Here is a 12,860-nt window from a genome sequence, read left to right as displayed (position 1 = left end):
TGAGATGGAGGTATTGTGTCTTCCCTGACTTCTCCTCAATTTCTCAGACAAGTTCCTCCCTGCAATCATACTAAACTATGCACACATTGCAATCCAAGACACCATTTATACCAGTCTGGAAACACTACAGCCTTTTGTTGGACTCAATGGTCCTGGTCATTCAGGCCTAGTCTTTTATTCCTCCTGTCAGCACCACTGTTACAACGCTTACCAAATGTGTTGTTCTAATAGCCCCCAAAGCTCTCTTGTTGTTCAATTTGGCCTTGTCGTTCTACTCGTGAGTGAAACTTTCACAATGCTAAGGTGTAGCGGCTTGTGCCGAAAACTATGCCTTGTTTCATGGCTCACTTGTTGCCCTAAAATAAAACGTTTTTGGGATGCTAGGTTGTTGACACAGAGTTCAAACTCCCAACCTGTGATTAACAGCAGAGTTGCAACAAGGTTGCAACATTGACATTTGATAAAACAATGAGAATATGACTTTAACATTACTTAGAAGCAATCTTATTGCTTCCTTATAAGCTGGAGTCATACACACAAAACAGCAATTGAATTGTTAATTATTTGGTGGACTCTGTAATTGTTTATTAATCACATCCTTTGATTGTTTATTAATCACGTCTTTAAGCCTGGGGTCTTAAACTCAATTTATGTGGGGGCCATTGGAGATAAGAGTCTGGATGTGTCTGAGCCACATCAAATATTTCACACACAAAAAAGGGGTTCAAGTAATCAAAAAAAAATAAATTACAGATAATTAAATCTTCATCGATCTTCTCAATCTTTATTAACAACACCTCAGAACCTGAACAAGATTGAACATTTGATTTCTTGAGCACTGCAATTTTGTCTGTGCATTTGAGACATGTTGAGGAGGCTACTGCCTATGTGCTCAACAACAACAAACTTCAACAAACGTCTTTTGTTTCAGAGAAGATCAGAGAAGAAGAAGAAGAAAAAGAAGAAGAAGAAGAAGAAGAAGAATGATAAGAAGAAGAAGAAGAAGAAGGATAAGAAGAAGAAGAGGAGAAAGAAGAAGAAGGTCATGAGACTCAACTATGGTAGCCCATAAGTGATGCTGCGTCATCAGTAGGTGAATGAATAGTCAAAATGTGAAGCACTTTATAGGTCTTAAAAAAAGTAATAAAAAACAAACAAACAAAAAAACACACAACCATACCACACAAAATGCCAGGGTAATGACCCGCCAAAATATGCGGTGGTTGCCCTAAGATTAATCTTTGATGTCAAATAGGGGGCCACAAAATATCAAATGTCCCCGAGGGAATGAGCTTGAGACCCCTGCTTTAAGTCATTAGGGCAAAATGGAGCGCACCACTTGACTTCAACCACCAAAGGTGTTGTTGATTCAATTTTGCAAATTATGAGAAATTGAGCTGAAGCCACCACACAGACCTCAACTTCTTTAAGCAGCATCAGCCTGCTTGGTATGACACTGGCATGGAAACAGGAGTTCACAATATCCTTATAGATATTCACCAATCCCATAAAAATATTTCAAAGAAAAAAAAAATCAACTGCTTGTTAATTTCCTATGAATCAGGGACTGTTCTTTTACTTTCAAATGCCTGCAAGCCATTTTAGTTTTTCACTGTTCACATCACTGTAAATTCACAGACCTGACAGTTGGAGACCTTTACTTTGGCGAAAAACTCCAAACTAGATCACCTTGTAGGATACAAATAACACATTTTTTTGGAACGTATAACGTTACCCTGTAGCCCCTGAGCCGATTTAATTACTAGTCAATTCAATTTACTTGATGCACACCAGAGAGGGTTTTTTGTGGTTATTACCTTTCAGCATTTGTAGATTAACTGAGCCATTTTTCAAGCCTAATGGGATGGGGATTTCGTTAATATAATGAGGACTGGGGAGGAAAAACGGGTTTGTACCAGCAGTTACACAATCTTAATTTGGACTGCTGTGGTTGTTTCTGGTGCAACAGTAATGCTGTTATGTCTAGTCAATTTGCTCTACAAGCTAGTTCTTCTTGTAATAAACTTTTTAGTTCCACAAGACCACACTTTCTGATGAGTGCAGATGTTTTATTTCTTTGTATTCTGCTCATTCCCCTTGTAAAATGACTTATTTAGAGTTGAGCCTTGTTCGCAGGTACTTTGTTTTATGTCTGAATACTAATGCACAGCATGTGCGGCATGATACAACAGAAAAGGCCTAAACCTCATCAATATTCAGACCTACTATAGCGAAGCGACCCTGCTTAAGTGCAGCTTCCATTCAACATGAACATACTTCAACAGACTCTGGGAGGCCAAAACTGGGCCAGTCAGTCTCTCTCTGTCTGCCTCTAACACAATATCACCGCTAATGCGTTCGCTCTGTCGTTCTCACCATCCCTCTCTCACTCACACCACACACACACCTAATTCCCTCAGCGCTGCGTTCAATGTACCGTAAAAGAAGAGCCACTTCAGTTATAACTGTTATTTTAACTACGCAGTCATTATAAGAAGTCGTACTGGCCAAAGAACGCACTCCTGCAGGATTCAAACAACAAAGAAATCAGCACTGCCAATACTCCTCAAAAGATAAACGCGATTCTTTTTCTGGGACAAATATAGACACAATTAAAGTCCTAAAAATGGTCGGAAAACTGCAAACCCAGAGCGGAGAATCCATTCATTTAATTCTATCAAGAAAATAATCGCCTTACCACTTTAATTTAAACAGCTACAATCAGTTTTAATTAGAACCATCCTCTTTTGTAATGCGTTATCAGCGTAGCCATTATTGGAATGGATCAGAGGACGGAATCATGTCTGGCTATCATTACCATCTCTGTAGAACAATCTGCACGAACCAAAACAGGACAGATCATTGCCTCTTCCAATTAAGCACCTTTTCATTCCAGTTATGCGTACATGAACAAGCTTCCTGCGCAGGTGTAGGTGCAATTATCGTTTGAAAATATTACCTGTGCGTCCACCAAGGAGGCGTTGACCAAGCTCTCGTTGATGAAGACGTGGACCAGCGCGGTGGCGCACAACGAGGGGGCCCCACTGTCATTGACCCTGACCACCAGGCGATGCAGACCTTTGTGGCGCCGCTCCAGCGGCTCCGCCAGTGTGATCACACCGTTGGAGTGGCCGATCTCGAACAATCTGAAGGGATTCCCTCCAACCAATGCGTAGTGAAGGTCCGCATTCGGGCCAGTGTCTGAGTCTATGGCCGTCACAGTCCTGACTATAGTGCGGGCACTGCTTGCAGGTGGAAGCAACGTATAGGAATCATTGGCTGGAGACGTGATGGAGGGGGCGTTGTCGTTCTCATCGGTCACAAAGAGCGACACGGTGGCTGTGGCGGTTTTGCGAGGCTCTCCTCCGTCCACAGCGCGTACGCGGAAGGTGTAGGTGGAAAGCTTTTCACGGTCAAATGACAAAGTGGAGAAGATGGTGCCTGTGTTGTTCTCGATGGAGAACACCTCTTCCTGCTCCTTCTCTGCGTTCTCTCCCACACTTTTCTCCCCTGACTTCTTCTCATCCAGTCCGTCCATTTCTACAAAGAGGGTGAGTTCCGCATTTTCACCTTCATCGGCATCTGTCACAGTCACCATGCCAACTGGGCTGTTGGCAAGCAGGTTTTCTTTGACATAGAATGTAAAAACTTCCTGGACAAACTTTGGCGCGTTGTCATTGCGGTCGGTCACCTGAATAACAACGGTCGCTGAGCCTTGTAGAGGAGGGGTGCCCTTGTCTTTGGCAATAACTGTGAGTTCATACCTATCTCGCTGCTCTCGGTCCAGGACGCCAGTGGCACGAATATCTCCATTTTCCGGATCTATATAAAATGGGCCGTTTGCAACCGGGTCCAGGGAATACGCGATCTCTGCGTTCTTGCCACTGTCTGCGTCTGCGGCCACCACAGTGACGACCCTCTCGTTGGGAGAGTTGTTTTCTGCAAAGTGGACCTCCACTACACTTTGGGCAAAGATTGGGGGATGGTCATTGTAATCGACAACTCGCACCATCAGTGAACTGTTGCTGGAAAGACTCGGGCTTCCAGAATCTACTGCCACAATAGTGACACTGTACTCTTTGGTGACCTCGTAGTCCAGCAAGGCTGAGGTATGCAGGAAGAATTTCTTCTTGTTCCTGTGAAAAAAAAAAGTGAAGTATACATTTATGTAGTGTCCGTATAAGGATGCAGGTGCTTTTCAAAATCTCGTTAAAGAATGTTGACTGTTTACATTCACATTGTTTTGTACCTGTAGTCAATAAATCAACCTCAAGTGATAACAATTGCATGGTGCATAATTATTGAGCTTCTTTCCCTGACTCATTATCTCGTGCTTTTCTTGCCAAAGACAATAACACTCAGTATAACTGTAACACTGTAAAAGCAAGTATTGTAGCTATATTTTCGTCTGCTTAGTGTTTTTCTCGCTCTCTCGTCAATGTCTTTAGAAAATAGTTTTACAACTGACTTGAAAGCACTGACATTTGGAGTATTCACTGTTGCAATAATACTACTAAATGAGTCAGAAAACCCTTGACTTTATTGAATATTTATGATCCAATTTTACAGATAGCATGACATTTTATCCACTCTCTGGTTTTAGTGAATGAGTGGCCCACTTGAGCTGATTTGAATAAAGAAAAACAGCATGAAACAACACTTCAGGCCCTCTTCTCTGGATTCTCTGCGGAATGCAGAATTTGTTGAGACACTTTTTGGAGCAGCAATTTGGGGACGATCACTTGAACTGTGTCACTTTTGTTCTCAGATGATGTGGTGCATCATTTTCATCCCTATTAATCAAAATGCCATTACTGATCATTTTCATTGTCCTGTAAGAATTTGACTCAATCAAGTCAAGGAAGTCGTGCCGTCACTATCAAATATTTTTAGAATCGATTAATCTATCGATTATCCAATCGATTAATCTGATTCATTTTAATTTTGCATTTAAGTGTATTACAAAAAAAAACCCATTTTGTTCTCATTTACGGTTTATTAACCACTGATTGGTGTTTATTTTGTACTTCATATTTGTATAGTGATTAAAAGAAATGGAGATTGTTGTACTATGTCACCGGTTCGGTCATTGTTTTCCTAAGTAAAAACAGATGTGTGCAAATGTCTTATTTAGATTAAACACAGAAGGCAAGGCAAGGCAAGGCAGAAGATAATCAGTCTTCTTCCATGGACTACAGAAATCAGTGAACAATTACTGTTGATATGCCGAAATCAGAGGATTTAGCCAATTTGAAATTAAGAAATGGTTCCAAACGATTAGTCGATTATTAAAATAGTTGTCGCTTAATTTGATAATCGATTACTTGTCAAATAAATGATTAATTTTGACAGGTCTATTAGGAAGCAACTACATTTCTTGTTTCTGACTCACCTGTCAAAGGCCTCATCTGCAGGTAAGGGCGGGAGAGCTGTTTCACCAGCTGGCTTCAAAGTGAATGGGACGTCTCCTACAACCGTACAGGTGACAGCACCGTTTTCTCCTTGGTCTCGGTCCGAAACCTGAACCAGAGCGACTGGTGTGTCTACCAGGACGTTCTCGGGTACCAATGCTGCCCCATCTCGCAATGGGATTCGTCCGATCTTTCGGATCTCCACAACTGGGACGTTGTCGTTTTCATCACGGACTGCCAAGATGACCGTGGTTCGATCAGTGCGTGGCGGCTGACCTCTGTCACGAGCCGTGACCGTGAACCTTAGCTGGGCCACCTCTTCCCTGTCGATCCTGTGAAGAACGCTCAGCCATCCAGTTGCCTCGTCCAGTCGAAGAAGCCGCCTGACTGATTCTGTGGCCACTCCGAAGACGTATTCCACCTGCCCGTTGACACCAATGTCACGGTCTGAAGCCCTCACCTGGAGTACTGGTGTTCCTGGAGGGGCATTTTCTGCCATTTCCGCCTCATACGTGGGCCTTTCGAACAATGGACTGTTGTCGTTTACATCGGTGATGGAAACCCGCAGCATAGCTTGCGATGATCGTAGGGGGTTTCCTCCATCTCGAACCCGTAGGGTCAGTTCATATGAGTCTTTTTGTTCGCGATCCAAAGTACCTTTGACAATGAGTTGAGGTTGTTTTTCACCATCTGGTATATCTGCCACTTGGAGTTCAAACACAGTGCTCCTGGCTCCTCCCACATTATCTCCACTCCTACCCCTCCTATCCCCGAGCCCATCTACTCTACCAATGGGATTTCCTCCACTTGTGTGCCTTGCCGAACTCGACCCAGTTGGACTTTCTTGGATCAGCTCGTAGCGGTCGATACCGTTTCGTCCAAAATCCCGATCTGTAGCAGTGGGTAGCAGGTAAAGCGTGCCAATTGGGCGATTTTCCTCCACTGAGAGTTGGAGCACCGGTGAGGGGAAGGAAGGAGTGTTGTCATTGATATCCGTTATGACTACACGGCCTTCAAACAAGTCCACCCAGCTTTGCAGGGGGCCGATCACAGACACCTCAAAATCCAAGAAGCACTCATTTTCATCAAAAATCATCTGGCATTGGGGCAGCTTCTCCCTGTCGATTCGCCTCGGGCCTGTCGTCAGCTCACCGGTCACGTTGTCGATCTTGAAGAACTCGGAGCCGCTCTCCAGAGCAAAGGTGACGTCCCCGCTGCCCGTCCCCGCCGTCAGGCCCAGGTCTGCCGCCACGTTGCCTATCTTGACATCAGGAGGGCCCTCCTCTGCGACCCGGTACCGGAGAGCTGAGCGTGCACCTGGCAGCTGAGTCAGCAGCTGCAGCAGCAGCAGCGTGACCACGAGGCTGAAAGCCTGCGCCGAGGAGTGCACTGCACCAAGTCGATGCATGGCTCTGTCCTGCTCTGCTTGCCTCTCTCTTCACTGCTCTTGAATGACTGGCCGGCCTGCCTCTTCTTTCTTTATCACTCTTTAGTGATGTGCTGTAGCCCACAGCGTGGGTGTTTGATTTATTCTTTCTCCCTTCTGACTGACACTCTTTGCTGCTGATGGCTGATTACTTTCTTTATTCTCCTGTCTTTTCAACTTCTATTGCAACTCTGTCCTGTTCTTGCCGGGCTCTTCAAACCGCGTGATATATTTGTATAGAAATCCAACGTGCTGCACAAAGACAAATAAGAAAGAAAAAAAAAGAGAAACCTTTGATTAACTGACCAACAAAGGAAAATAAAGAGAGAAACCTTTGCTCAACTGACGCACCACTCAAACGTTACAGCTGTATTATAGTCGTCACTTTTCATTATTCCAGTCACATATGGGACAGCAGCTTTTTCTCGCGTGCCTCACTTTACCGAAACTGCAATGCAGCACCTCCAGTCTACACAAAAGAGGCGAGCTGCGCTTCCTACTCGTGGACAGTACAGAGAAACACCAATAACAACTCAAATCCAAAATCACTTCAGGGGGGGACAAAGTGTTTTCATTTAGATTCTTGTCTTACCTTAAGAGCCGGCTGATGCCTTTGCTGTCTTTCCCCGCAGTGGCGGAGCAACGTGCCAAGCCATCGGATTCCGCCGCGCAACTTGGAAGGGGGACGCCAGTGCTTCCCGCAGCCACTTTATTAAACGCTCACGGTTTAAAAGTAACCAAGCAAAGCTGTTAATTTTGCGCCTTTCCGGCGAGCTAAAGCGGGAGATCCCGGCACGGGCATCAATTACGCGTTAATCCTCGCCAGCACCCTGCTCGGGATGTCGGTAATGGACCGAGTGAAGATGCGTCTTTTTCCAAGAGTCCCGCATTCTCTCTCTCGCTCTCTCTCTCTTTCAACTTGCACCTCCTATTCCTCCTCCTTCTCCTTTGGCTTCCCCCCCCCCTCTCACCTGCACTGCACAGGACTGCTGCTGTAGCTGGCGATGCTGCAGTTTCTCTCTCTCTCTCTCTCTCTCTCTCTCTCTCTCTCTCTCTCTCTCTCTCTCTCTCTCTTTCTCTCTCTCTCGATAGACCTTACCCCCCCATTCATCTATCTCCATCCCTCTATCCCTCCCTGCATGCTGTCATATAGTGAGATTAAATAGCTTGCTGTCCCGGATGCTGACATCCCCCCTCGTCCCATCCATGCATTGCCGGCTTCACATCTTTATTCTCATATTCATGAAATAAAAGGAGAGTGTTGCAGCTTTGTCAGCCCCATTGCAGACCCCGTGTCATATTTGTGCTGGTGCAGCTATTTTGGTGGTGGTGTTGGTGGGTGGCACACAACAGTGGGGAAAGGCTTCATTCATTCTTTGTGTCAAAGAGGCGTTCATTGGCACACATCCTAGTGGGAAATCATAACGGTGGCATGCTGCAGTAATTTATACTGGGCTTATGCCTGCAGTGGCAAATGGTAGTCAGACAAGACAATGCATTGCAACACAATGCTGCCGTAAGCCCTACAGTGGAGTACACCAGTTTTTTTTTTCCGTTTTTTTTCCCGGAAGTTTAAAAAAAAAAGAAGAAAGATTATAAATCATAAAAACCCTAACTTGAGCATCTCAAACATAAATAAACAATTAATGTAAGGGGAAACTTACCTGCAGCCTTAATTAACTCTACAGGTAATGTTTTAAGAATCATTTGAAATTTCAAATAAGTAAAAAGAAGTTAAATGCTGTAATATTAATTCATTATTAGCCTACCCTAAAGCACGTACTACTTAAGAAAGTGACAGGAGAGGAACAAAAGGAACACCAGAAGTTAGGCGCCGTAAACAGACTCCACACTCCAGCATGTCCCAAAGGAAAGTCCAGCATGTTTCAGTGCCATGCCAGCTGGAGATGATGCAACAATGAAGAGTTGACTACTTGACAGCTGTGAATGTAACAAATAAGCCGTTGTTCATTATTAAGGCAGGGATGTCAGACTCATTTTTATCGCAGATCACATCCTAGTCATGATCGCCTCGTATTAACCCGTATACACAACCAACTGATGGATAACTAGTTTGGAAATCAGAAGCCAGTCAAAATGTTTAACTATTTTTCAATGTATTTTAAAAGGGGGAATGGCATATATCTTAACATTATTAAAAGTGAAGAGAATTTGCAATTCGTAAGATGTCGTCATTGGTGTATTTAAATTTGGACGAACCTTTGCAAACCCTCAGCAAATATTTTGTTGAAGCGCCTTTTGCTTTGATGAGAGCATTGTGTCTTGAGTAGGAAGGAGGCCATTAGCATGGCAATAATTGCCCACTCTTCCTCACAAAAGCACTCCAAATGTGTCAGACTGTCACATCTTTCATCTCTTGTTCACTGTCCACTACAGTTCACACCAGATCTTCAATTGACTTCAGGTCTGTGCTTTGGCTGCGCCATTACAAAATATTCCAAAACAAAAGTCTGTCTTTGTTGTGCATGTGTACAGTGGACATTTTTGTCAGCATATCTGAAAACGTATTATTTTGTGGAAAAATTATCTGGTATTTAAGTCCCATCTATTCCTTTTTTTTTTTTTTGTACTGACAGAAAAGATGGATTTTAGAACATAAATGCAACATTAGTTCCAAAAGCACAAAAATATGGTATTGTCGAATGAAACGGGCGTAGCCAGAACATTTTCAGCAGGGTGGCCAATAAGTCATTGTTTACCACACCAGTCACAGTCACGGTTTCATGCACACGGACATAAAAAACACACATATACAGAACATCATCCATCCATCCATCCATCCATTTTCTTGACCGCTTATTCCTCACAAGGGTCGCGGGGGGTGCTGGCGCCTATCTCAGCTGGCTCTGGGCAGTAGGCGGGGGACACCCTGGACTGGATGCCAGCCAATCGCAGGGCACACAGAGACAAACAACCATCCACACTCACAAGCACACCTAGGGACAATTCGGAGCACCCAATTAACCTGCCATGCATGTCTTTGGAATGTGGGAGGAGAGCGGAGTACCCGGAGAAGACCCACGCAGGCACGGGGAGAACATGCAAACTCCACCCAGGAAGGCCGCAGCCTGGACTCGAACCGGAGTCCTCAGAACTGGGAGGCGGACGTGCCAACCACTGGCACCGTGCCGCCAGAACATAATCAAAAAGTCAAAATATTGTGATCAACACAAAAATCTCTTAATTCTTCACGTCTAAATATTGCTTTTTTAATTTTGTTCCTGCTTGTTTCATGAATGTTTTGGGCAAAATGGGTATATGAGTGCATTTTATTTAATGAAACCATGAGTTTGGATGGTATGATAAACAATTAATAATCAGTTGTTTGTTTGAAAGTAAGATGTCAGCAAGAATATTTAATATTTGCATTCACATCAATTGTAAGTTTATTCTTTGCTTATTTTCAATAAATGATGGCAGATTATCAAGGTGCCTAAGAATACTGCATCAATGTGAAAATAGCAGAAAGGTCATAGGTACAAAAATCTTTCCCTAGATGTGGATGGGCCAGGAGGAAGATCAGTTAATGACAAGGGGTGGCCATGACCGTTCTTGGCCACCACATATCTTCAGCCATGTGTTGAAATCAAAGATGACTTAGGTTTGTTTGTTTTTGTGTTTTTTTTCAAAGCCTCTCTGGCAGGATCAATAATAATAAGCAGAGTTATATTTTAAAAGGTAACATGTTTGCAAGCTTTTCTATTAGATGTCACTGGATTGAACCTAATGTCAGTATAAGCAGTACTAACCGTGTTCTAAGTAGTATCATCCATCCAGGATGTGGCAGTGATGCTGTCTTTACTCGGAGCGAGCTGCTCAGTGAGGAACGCAATGCAGCAGTAGCAGGCTGCTGCTGCTGCTGTTATATCGAACCCTGCCGGAGCTTCCACGCTGCCGCTCTGCTAAACCCCCTCTGCATTTCTAATTTCTCCTATCAGGTCAGCCAGGCTCTTTCAGGTGAAATCCACTACAGAAAGCTATCAGAGCATCTGGCATCGGTGAAACAATGTTATTTACTTGGATGGAGTTTTGTGTGACCACTATAAGTGGACTGTTTGTGGCTGGCAGAGGGTAAACACAACCTGACAAACTGTAGAGGGGTCACACATATGCACACGCACACACTCTCACAATGCGTGCTGGGGTGAAACTTGAAAGGCTCACTCACGCCCCCTGTTGTTTGACCCACACGCCATTTTATTTTGCCATCCTGTGTGTGTTTGTGTTAATAACATGAATGTGAATAATACCCAGAGCAATAGCAGTGCAGCACGAGCATATTTTCAGGTTCTCCTGCATGAGGTCACCTCAGGCCACTTTTAGATCAGTGGGGGGAAATTTGACCCAATGAAATAAAGCATTATGTTGCTATGCCAAAACCATTAACATATAACTGAGCATGAATCCTCTTTCATCAGCAAATGAACTGCTGTGTCAATTTGCATATTGAATGTAAAGTGCATTTGTGTGTGTCTGTGTATGTGTGCGGGGGAAACTTAACCCGTGTTGACTTCCCTTCACTACTAAAGACCTAATCTAGTGTTGGTGCCGCAACAAAAGAGGATTTCAGCCCCAGCACATGGCCGGCAAGGATAAGTGTAGAGGAAATGAAGAGAGCGACGTATTTAATAGCATTTAGCAACAGCAGCTGATATTCAAATTAAGTATCACGGATTGGATTTGCTTGATGTCCTGCTGTCTGTTTGTGCCCAATTTGTCTGACCTCGAAACAGAAGTTTTAAGGCACTGGTCCTATATTACTTTGGCCTAATTTGCTGTCCATGAGCCATTTGTGTTTTCCAGCACAGCTATAGTTCTGCTATAACAATAAATAATGTTATATATCGTTGTATATGTTAAACTAGACGATATTAAACAAGAAGGCAGTAAAGCTCTGTCATTTGTTATTTTGTTTTTATATGTTAAAGTGTGTTTAACATATACTTGTGAAACAAGAATGTTAAAAATTGTGATGCAAGGCAAATCCACTTTGCTGGATGGTGTGTCTGTGAATGTATTTTAATCTTAACAATACTTATTATTAGGGGTGTGCCAAAAAAACGATTCATAAAAGAATCGAGATTCTCATTTATGATTCGAATCGAATCGATATTAATATCCAAAAATCCCAAAAATTATCCCAAAATTTTATTTAAATTAGAAATGAAGAAGAAGGGGAAAAAGCAGTTGTAGCCCACATGCTGTTTTTGTGGAAAAAGGCACTTACAATACAAAATGAATAAATGTTTAATAAAAAAAAAAAAAGACACTTTAATGTCTCTATTTGTTATTTTGTCTTGCAAAGCAGACTGGAGTAGATCATGACGATGTTGTGCATATCTGTAAATTGAAGCAGAAATCATTTGTCAATCAAATAATTTTGAATCGATCGTTTGAATTGAGAATCGATTCTGAATTGAATCGTAGACCCAAAAATCGTAATGGAATCGGTAATTCCCAGCCCTACTTATTATATTTGCACTTGTAGGATAGTTACAAATGTTCAAATGCTTCTTTTTCAAGGTCCCTGTAGCAAAAAAATAAAATACTATAATTCAATGTCAAAATAGTTTTGAATTTGTTCATATCTGTTTTACCTTTGGACCTTTCACTACGGTATATATATATATAAAAAAAATGAGACAGCACAAAAGAGTCGAGGCACACCGCTGCTTGAGAAGAAATGAATTGACAAAAACAGAATAAGGTGAAGAATATTGTCCTTTTTCTTCTACATTCATCACTTCTAAGATAAAAAGAAAGAAAAAAAAAAAGCTAACCGCTTAAAACAAAAAAACAAATTTCATTGATTAAGAAAGCAATCTGAGGGTAAAGTCAGCATGTTTGGATGATACTCAGCGCAACAAAAAATGTGGCTAAGTAAGATTTGTGGTGGAATTGTGCGGGTTTTCTGCGGGTCCTCTGACTTCCTCTTACGTCCCAAACAGATCAAACTGAAGACTAACATAGGTGACTGTGAATGGTCGTTTGTCTGTGTGTGC

At 42.8% G+C, this 12,860-nt stretch overlaps 1 protein-coding gene across 1 annotated transcript in view; it reads right to left on the bottom strand.

Annotated features, from left to right (window-relative positions):
- pcdh7a (protocadherin 7a) overlaps window positions 1-7,806 on the bottom strand; it is a 61,478-nt gene extending 53,672 nt beyond the window's left edge. The window contains exons 1-3 of the mRNA XM_077524677.1: window positions 7,430-7,806; window positions 5,393-7,089; window positions 2,960-4,136 (exon numbers count right to left, since the gene is read on the bottom strand). Of these exons, the coding sequence (XP_077380803.1) occupies window positions 2,960-4,136; window positions 5,393-6,819 (2,604 nt within the window). The 5' untranslated portion in view covers window positions 6,820-7,089; window positions 7,430-7,806. The remainder of the gene's footprint in view (window positions 1-2,959; window positions 4,137-5,392; window positions 7,090-7,429) is intronic.
- Between the last annotated feature and the right edge of the window lie 5,054 nt (window positions 7,807-12,860).

The sequence above is a fragment of the Festucalex cinctus genome, chromosome 6, assembly GCF_051991245.1.
Source record: "Festucalex cinctus isolate MCC-2025b chromosome 6, RoL_Fcin_1.0, whole genome shotgun sequence".
NCBI lineage: Eukaryota > Metazoa > Chordata > Actinopteri > Syngnathiformes > Syngnathidae > Festucalex > Festucalex cinctus.
Note: the sequence above shows the minus strand (reverse complement) of the source record. Positions and strands in the feature narration are given on the sequence as shown.